We start from the raw sequence: 9,663 nt of genomic DNA on the forward strand, positions 1-9,663 counted from the left end.
AATAATTCAACCTCCACGTGATTACCGCAAATGCCGTTTGGATTTCAAAATTTAGCAGTGTTTTTTAACTAATATACTAGGGCTTAACGTTTAAGTAAAAAATGTTAAAGGACATAGTAGCCCTCTAACGGGGCTCCATTCTATATCATATATATATATATTAGATGACATCGTTAGTTCAGTGAAGAAAAGATCAAAACATACAGTGATTCACTGAATCCTCAACTCTTCAGTTTGAGGGGTTTCTTATTTTTTGTCAGTATTAAACATTAGAAAAATTCGGTAATTATTGTGTAAGGGTTGTATTTAGTTGTGAGAATAATCTTTCAAGTTGTATTTAAATCAAATAAAGGCTGTATTTAGTCACTGCCCTTTTGATTCAAACCAGCTCGATCGACAGATTTTTTGGTCATTCTTTTACACATGAAATCAATAAAGAATATTTTACTAAATTGTCAGCAACATTATTTGTACCTCGATGCACACAACTATACTTCCAAGTACTAAAATTGCATATCATGTTAAGAAATCCCTGAAAAACAATTGAACTAGTTTACTTGACCGCTCCTTTCTTCTATTTATAAACGACATTGGCTACGTTTTAGTTATCATCCATGCCCTTGGTCACTACCCATTGTATAGCTTCCAGAGTTTTCGACGCCTCTGGCCGCTCGTGGTCTATTTCTATTGTTGTGACACTTCTAACTCCACTGCATGCTCCTAAACATTAGGAGTGATTAGTTTCACTTTTAAATTTTTATCATGTTTACAAAATGTAGCATCAAAGTTTATTATGAAGTCAGGAATATCAGGTTTCTTCCATGTATTTCATTGTGACTGGCTCTCCTTTGTGGTGTATTTCCATTCACTCTATGCCAGTCTAACATGTGAGATCTATCATTTCTCATGACGATAATGTCAACATTAACATGTACATTATTAGAAACCACATTGAAGTGGTGTTTTGAAACATGCCTCATGGTGAAACAAAAATTTGTTAACTGAATCATATTTGTTGGCCTATTTTGGATGCCATGATCAAACCAAGATTTCACCCATTCATGAATGTCCCTTTCCTGATATAAATAAGATGTGACTTGGTGTACGCTATAAGTTCGTGACCGAAATATCTATAAGATCGTACCAAGTGGATAAACATACATGTGTATTTACATTAATTATAAAGATAACTAAACAATATAATACAGATATAAAGTAAATCAAACAACAACACACATATCTTGTTAACGAGGAAAACTTCCTGGTAGAAAAACCTCTGGACCTATCCCAGTTTTGAATGCTCTCAAAACTAACCGTTATAAAAATTGACTATCACAACTTATTTTAGTTGAGTCCAAGTAGACCAGTCATAGTTACCAAGTTCTTTTAATATCCCTGCACCTACAACCAATCTGGTCTACACACATGAATCCCAAGGCAGAGTCCACTATATTGAGTTGCTTCACCTACTATAAAGACATCATCTCTCAACTATTTTGGATCGTAACCCGAAACATCAAAAAGATCAAATCTGTTTCAGTAACCAACTCACTTACCAATCTCCCCAGTTAATTTTTAGATCAGAGATAGTAAAGTAATGGATCTTCCATTTAATAATAAAAACTCCTTTGGTCAAAGGCCAAACCAAGACAATGATTATCGAAGTAATATATCTCGGTGAACAAGCTTTATCCAAGCAACTATATATAAAAAAGCAAATAGACGGTTTGTTTAACCTTTATAACAAGTATTTAAGTATATCGAAATAAACTGCTTATTTGGATCCCATAGAATCAAATGTGCAATACAAATCACTAAGATCAAAAACAAAAATAAAAAAGTCTTCAATTTTCAATGTAACTGCTGTACAAACAACTTGATTTCTACTAATGGTCAACACTAACAAAATGAAGATTGTTGATGTTGATTGCTCAAAAGTTCTATCTACAATTTGTAATATTTAATCCACAAACAATTTTGAGCGGCCTTATATAAAAAGAGAAGAACCATGAAAGTTGCCAACAAGATGGAGGTCAGTCTAGTCACAAAGCACGACGGTGGTTGGATAAAGCATAATTTGCTAGAATACAAGCTACTATGTTTACATCTTTTCTGACAAGAACTTGATAGAGTATATTCTTGAATTTGAGATAAAGCTTCAATTATCTCACCTACAATGGTTTTAATTCTTTAATAAATTTGCTTATTTATCTTGGCATGGATGTGAACCACCTGCTACCAAAAACCTGAGAGCTTCGGCCACTAAAGGCTACATAACTTCCGCACTAGCACCTTTAAATTTAAAATTTTCATTTTCGGCCTTGCAGTCGGCCCATCATCATATTTTTAGTGATGGCACTGTAGTATAGTGGTAAAGTCACTAGTGATGACAATACTAGTAATATGAATTCGGAACTCGTCCACATCAGATTATTTCCTGTTCAACAAAATAAAATAGAAATAAAACCTTCTGTTTCTGCACTTCTATATCTGGATTGTCCGCCAAACCCACAAGCCAATTGACCATAAATTATTCCCATAAGGGTGTTCAAGCCACCATTTCATATAATTTATTTGTACTGCTCCTGGACGGACCTATTCATGATCGTGTTTATTTTTGCTCCAAAAAAATAAAAAATGATCGTGTTTATTTTTGCATTTCAATCCAACGGTTCAGAAGTAACTCAGTTAAATCCCGAGTCAACTCATCCAGTTCCTTCTTTTAGGCGAATAGTAGTAGTAATACACTACTCTAACTCTCAGACCCTTGTTCCCTAAACCCCTTCTTATTCATCTTCTTCTCTCCTTCAGGAAATCATGTTCAGATCAAAACTTTCGCAGTTCTCATCTTTAATCAGACAAAGACTTTCAATTGGTATGTACGATATTCAAAAAAGACTCCACCTTTTTCTTTTTTATTCTGTACTTGTTCAATCTCTTGCTCTATCCATAATATTGTGGAAAATTAGAGTCTGGGCTATTCAGTTTATTGGTTTTTATTGTTGTTTGAATCCATTTTGATATTGGGTTTTAATGATTTTATGGAATTTTTGATGTGGGGGTTTGTTCACAATTAGGTCTTAAATGGAGTTCACCTATCAATGTTCTTTTTGTTTGGGATGAATTAGGTTAATTTTTGATAAAATTAGTGTTCTTGTGTTTATTGTTAGCTAAAAAACCCATTTTGATCATGGGTTCTGATTGTTAGTTTGTTACTAGTGTTGGAATTCTAGATTAAACCCAGAGTTTTAACTTAGTCATAAGTAAGTTGTTTAAGAACTAGTCAATCACTGATCTGTTAGTGAGACTCTGGAATAGGTCAGTGAATGTTTGTATTGTCCTAGTAATGAGGAGTTAGATGCGCAACGGAAGTTTGTTAGTGCAGTCTAATTGCATTGATGAAAGGCATAGTCCTATCATTAGTGAAATTGCGTCGAGTTTATAACAGTGTAGTCTCTTATTGCTTCTGTATCTGTATCCTCTCTACTCTCTCTATGCCAAATCCTACATTTGGTATCAGAGCCAGGGTAGAGAGAGTTGTTAGAGTTCAAGAGAGGGTATATATAAATTGTAAGAGTGATTAGTTTTCATCATTGTGGTAGTTGATTCTTGTATCTGAAGAAGAAGCCGCTAAATGCTCGATCCATTCCCGCTGCTGTTACAAGAGACGTATCATGGGTTTTTACTTCCAGTGTGATTATGTTATGTGTGAACATCATAAGGTCAGTAATGTTTCACAGTAAATTTGTTGATTGTGTAACCATTATACTTCTGTTTCTTGTCACTGGCTAGAAGTTCTTTGAATCTTTGATGATTTATGTGAAAGGTGCTGGTTATATTGCTGCATATAACCCGTTGGAGGAAAGTTTAGAAAGAAAACTATTACTTTTCTTGTTTAAACTGAATAAGTATCGAGGAAAGTTTAGAAAGAAAACTGTTACTTTTCTTGTTTAAACTGAAATGTATTATGTGTAGCAGTGTTCGATTGGTAAGATTGTGTGCTTGGAATCTGTTAGAAGAAATACGTATTAGTTAAATAGGTATGATGAAATTCCTGCTAGAAGTAGGATGTTTGGTTTCGTGTCTTGGAACAAACAGATAGAGCCGCAGCTCTAGCTTGTTGATGATGACAGTGGATACTGAATTATCAAGGGATGGCCGTGAGCTAGTGAGTCCTCATTGTGGAGTTGATACTCCACGGATGAAACCAAAAATGCACAGGTTAAGCATGCTACCAAGATGAAGGATATCATTTGTTTTGGACGTTTAATTACTTATTCATGTATTCCTTGTTAAAGAATGAAGATTCAGCCAGGTAGACGTTTGAGGTGTGAAGTTTGATGCTTCTTGGAAGAAACTAGATACGATGCTGTTAAAACGAGCAATATCGGTTGCAACAGCAATATGTGAAGTCCATTTTTGAGTATTTGTTAGACCATGGTAATCTTTACTGCAGGGAAGCATGGTGATGATTGTGATTGGCATGGCTAGTTATGTGAAGCTGCAAATTAATGAACTAAATTCATATGGTCTGGATGCTTGAAGGTGCTGATGGTAATATGAAGATGTATTCAGTTGAGTGAATATTCTCTTGGAAAGTACGGAAGCCGCAGCTGGAGCTTGTTAAGTATTCAGTTTGGTGGATGTATCATGGGACAGCCAAGTAGAGGCAGGTTGTGTGGAGTTTTGGACTCCATCAAAGGAACCAAATTCCCCACAGTTGCAAGAGAATGTTTGCGGGTCTCCTTCATAGGGTGGTGATGTTCCCCAACAGACACTATACGTGTATCTGGTTTTTGTGCAAGTTGTGTACACCGAAGTGGAACATTTCAGTTGTGGTTTCTCGCAAGTGTGTAATAGTTAATTGTATTCCTTTTCTTGTTCGTGATAGATGGATTTATCGCAGACCAAGTAGTGGTCAGATGCGATAGTGCAGATCTAGTAATGGCCAGTTGTGGTAGTGCAGAGTCTGCAGACTTAGTAATGGTCAGATGCGGTAGTGCAGACCAAGTAGTGGTTAGATGCGATAGCGAAGATCCAGTTGTGTACAAGTTTGGCTTGCAAGAGTTTTGTGAGTCGGTGGTGAAAGACGGGGTTTGAAGCTTGTTCAGGAAACTGTTCGGAACCTAAGATATATAGGTTCGGATTGAGTGGCACATATAAATCAGCAGTATCAGTATGTCTCTCGGGTAGAGAATTAGAAGCCCAGGATACAACCAGGAGTACCAGTGAAGCAAGTTCAACCAGGTACTTGTCATTAATCGAGGTGTGAAAGAAACCCAAGGTGATTCCAACAAGTGAGTTAATGCCGTAGTGACATGTGAATCCAGGAGAAACAGTCAAGCAACATTAACTATGCTCGAAATTGTTGCAGCTGCGCAAACTGAACCATTTTAAGGGACGATGCATAATGTGTTCTTTGTAGTTTGGGTTTAAGTGAGGCTGTTGGAATTCTAGATTATACCCAACTACAAAGATAAGCAAGAGTTTTAACTTAGTCATAAGTAAGTTGTTTAAAAACTAGTCAATCACTGATCTCATCTGTTAGTGAGACTATGGAAATAGGTCAGTGAATGTTAGTATTGTCCTAGTAATGAGGAGTTAGATGCGCAACGGAAGCTTGTTAGTGCAGTCTAAGTAGGATCTTCTGTTAAGTTTTGTAGCCTATAAAAGGCATAGTCTTATCATTAATGTAGTCTCTAATTGCTTCTATGTATGTATCCTCTCTACTCTCTCTATTTCAAATCCTACACTTAGAATTATTATATGGTCATTGTAAATTAGGTTTTAGAAACCCCCATCTTGATCTGAAAGGTAGTTTTGAACTCACATATGAACTTATTTTTCGTTTTGGAGCTCAGCAGGATAAGGAAAATCCAATAATGAACAACATTCGTATTTTATTCCATTGTTGGTTTAAGTGTAGATGGTAAAGCTTCATCCTTTAGAATATTTCTGTAGGTAACCCAGGTTCGAAATGATGAATGTATGGTTTGCAGATATTCAATAAATAGATTTTGAGGTGCGGTGACAGTTCCAGTCGTTCAGGTTGAATAGGTTTTGGGATATTCACTTGTATGGCGTGCTAAACAGAGAAATTCCAAGTTTTACAATCGTTGAGGCTAGAATAAGATAAATTTAGACGTACTTCATGTTTAGGCAGGGCAAGGTTATGTATATATGATATAGAGATATTTATATGACTGTTTTTGTGGTCAAGCAGTGTTACATTATAAGTAGGCAGCTGCTGTCAAAATGATAGGGGTACATCTCCGTAGAAAGAATGAGAGTTGCCTTATCAAACCGTAGGGGCTTGCCTGTTGTAGAGTATTGATATGGAGTTTGCCCCTGCTATTACAGTATGTATTTAAATATCTAACCTATTGGTTATTGATTCAAGTGGGGGGCACCCCTATGAGGTCATGCTACGATTTTTGATCATTCTAGCAACTTATTTTAGATAGTGGTGTGTGCAAGGGATATGTCGATGTCATTTAAGGATTATAAGATTTGGATAATTAGTGAAGTTGCTTAAACGTTGTTCAGGTGATTTGAATGACATCGAAAACTAATATAATACAGTAAATTTCTCTTTTGGCAGGTCCGGTTACTATAAGTAAAAGGGGTTACTTGCAAGGACCTGGCAAGGCCTATTTTAAAACCTTGGTCAGTATTACCTCTCTTTAATTTTGAAGGAATCTGTTTCTTTAATTTTGTTTTTACACTAGGTTATTTCCAAATACATCTCATTAGGATCTTACTTCAGCATTACTATGTCTCGGAGTTGGGAGTATTTCCCCACTACATGAAGGTTAACAATTCTGTTGATGATAGAAAGAAGTGGTCTTAAGACAGGTCCGCCTTCTATTTTTTTACGGCAGATTTGGATAAAACCATCTTTTGGTGGATTAACATTATTATTATGAGTTGAGTGGGCTATCCTGAAATGACAGATGCTTTGGTTAGCTTCTTATTCAAATTTTTAGTCTGGCCAAGTGTTGTTGACGTCCTTGTTATATTAATTGGACTGGCGAATTATCAATCTGAACCTCAGTAAGTAACTCTAATATTCTGAATTTATGATTTTCAGAAGCCTCGTCCTCTTTCAACTTCGGCTGCGGATACTGCACAAGGGGAAGGAGATACACAAGTAAAAAAGTAAGTTCTTGCGAACTTTACCGTAATCGTGACAGATGTTTGATAAGATTGTGATTAGCTTATTATAGCAGAATTAAATGACAAAACTGAAACACAGGTTAGCCTACAAAAAGAATTCCTCAAAGGAGTGCACTAGTTGGATAGGTTTCGGATGATGAAGTTGATTTTTTATTGTTTCCTTAATTTGATCCGTGTATTATGCAGAATATCTGTTACATTCATCGACAAGGATGGAGAAGAGACGAAAATCATGGTTCCTATTGGCATGTCCATGTTAGAAGCTGCCCATGAAAACAATATAGAACTTGAAGGTAACTAGTAGCTGTATTTTATTTAGTATCCGAACCTTCAACTAATCATATCTCAGCTATCTATTTCTCTCCTGCGTATAATATTCTCATACAAAACACAAAACGATGAACTCAGATCCCTTTTCCTTTCTTTTTCATTGGTTACTCAAAAGTTTTCCTTCTAATATTATAGCACTTAGTGAAACAAGGTTATTCATCAATATAGGAACTGATAAGTTCTCTTGATTTGATAATAGGAGCTTGTGAAGGATCACTCGCGTGTTCCACGTGTCATGTGATTGTGATGGTATGTACATAATTGCACATCGAATTTCTTGTATGCTCTAAAGATGATTTCAAGCTAACAAGTAACAACCATCTGTCATGTGATTGTGATGGTATGTACATAATTGCACTTCGAATTTCTTGTATGCTCTAAAGATGATTTCAAGCTAACAAATGACAACCATCTGTCATTTCAGGATACGCACATGTACAATAAGTTAGAAGATCCTACAGACGAGGAGAATGACATGTTGGATCTTGCCTTTGGGTTAACCGAAACGTGAGTCTACCTATGATGCTTTGCTTACTAAAACGAAATAATCACCTCCCTTTTATAAAACCAGTTTTGCGCCCATTGATATGGAGTTAATTATTGCTGGGTGTATTCATGCAGGTCACGTCTTGGATGTCAAGTGATTGCACGGCCTGAACTCGATGGTATTCGCTTAGCATTACCGGCTGCAACCCGGAATTTTGCCGTTGATGGTCACGTACCAAAACCACACTAAACATTTTCTACAGGAGAGCTTCCAGATCTATCAACATTATAATCATCATTGAAACCCTGGTGAATACAGAGTATTATCTTCATGAGTGTAAACTGTAAAGAAGTATCTCATTTTTGTAGTACCTTCTCGATCTTAGTAGATTAGAGAGGTAATGTCTTCCTCAAATTATCATATGTATAAGTATAATTCTTTAATTTGTTTAATTATGTATCTTCATCTTCTCTCAATAAAACACTCATTCTGGGATAGAGCTCACATCTGCTACCCTTGTTAAGTTGCTGCTACCCTTAAGTTGCTGCTACCCTTGTTTTCCTATTCTGCATTCAATTATTTTTTTAATCTAGGGTTTAACTGAGAGCACTCCATAATTCATATGGTCATCGCACGATAGTAGCTTCCTTGTTTTTTTGTACTTGATCCTGACGCCCAATGTGAGTTCTCAAACTTTCAAATGCCTCGAGTGGCTGAGCTTTGAGCCTGTCAGATACAATTTCGGTTTTCTGTGGAATTTCAACATTTTAGGCTAAGCAGTTAGACTTACTGCTATTTATACATTACTTTTGACGTGTACTTAGTGGTTTAAGTACTTAGATTTGTTTACTATTTTCTTGTCTTATCTTTTCTAATCCCAACTAGGATCTCTAAATTTGGACATACAATACTCGCATAGTCAGACTAATAAAACCCTGAATTCTTTTAAACACAAATTAGTTATTTGATTAGGTCATCTTCTTTGTTGTCTAGAACACCTTATACTTGCCAGCATGTTGCATGTCAACATGGATGATCTTACCTACGTAAGGATACTGATTTCATCTTCTTCGTTGGACTCTTAACATGTATTTCCTTACTGCAATTTATGTTCTACTTTCAGTTTTTTCTTGCTTATTTCCTGTTAAAGCACTCGTGTAATCTTGCTCTTAATTTCTTCTGGTCATAGTTTTTGTTCCTATAAAGCTGGTTGTTAGGGTTCTGCTGCTTGGTGTAACTTTCTACTCTTTGAGCATCTTCTTTAGTTTTCTGTGTTATAAGTTGGCTTTAATTTCTCTTTTGAGCCTTTTTCTACTGTTCTTCTTAGTTCTCTCTTGTAGACAAGACTCCCTATTCCCCTTTTTGGAAGTTTAGTGGCTTTGGTTTCTTTTGAATCTTAGTTCTAGAAACATATTTTGAGGCATACTCAAAATTCGGCTGATAACCTATGTTTTTGCCTAGGTTCGGCTCATAACTTTTCAGCCGAACTTAGACAGATATATGCCTCAAAACAGGTTTCTAGTTCTAACACCCTCTTCCTACTTTAGTGAATCAGTTTTTCTACTGTTTTTCTTTGTGTGTTTTTTGTTTTTAGCCCTGCCAAGATATGAAGCTTTTATCTTGGGACGTCCAAGGGATTGGACCCCCTATTACGAAGGGCCACCTTAACT

General features: G+C 36.0%; 1 protein-coding gene across 1 annotated transcript; it reads left to right on the top strand.

Annotated features, from left to right (window-relative positions):
• The first annotated feature begins 2,762 nt into the window (after positions 1–2,762).
• LOC113326197 (adrenodoxin-like protein 1, mitochondrial) lies at positions 2,763–8,497 on the top strand. Its single transcript, XM_026573969.1, has 7 exons — positions 2,763–2,875; positions 6,602–6,666; positions 7,091–7,158; positions 7,363–7,469; positions 7,706–7,755; positions 7,931–8,013; positions 8,128–8,497. Exons 1-7 carry the CDS (start codon positions 2,818–2,820, stop codon positions 8,240–8,242), a joined length of 546 nt encoding a protein of 181 aa, XP_026429754.1. The 5' UTR covers positions 2,763–2,817; the 3' UTR covers positions 8,243–8,497.
• Positions 8,498–9,663: the final 1,166 nt, after the last annotated feature.

This window comes from Papaver somniferum, chromosome 1 (genome assembly GCF_003573695.1).
Source record: "Papaver somniferum cultivar HN1 chromosome 1, ASM357369v1, whole genome shotgun sequence".
Classification (NCBI taxonomy): Eukaryota; Viridiplantae; Streptophyta; class Magnoliopsida; order Ranunculales; family Papaveraceae; genus Papaver; species Papaver somniferum.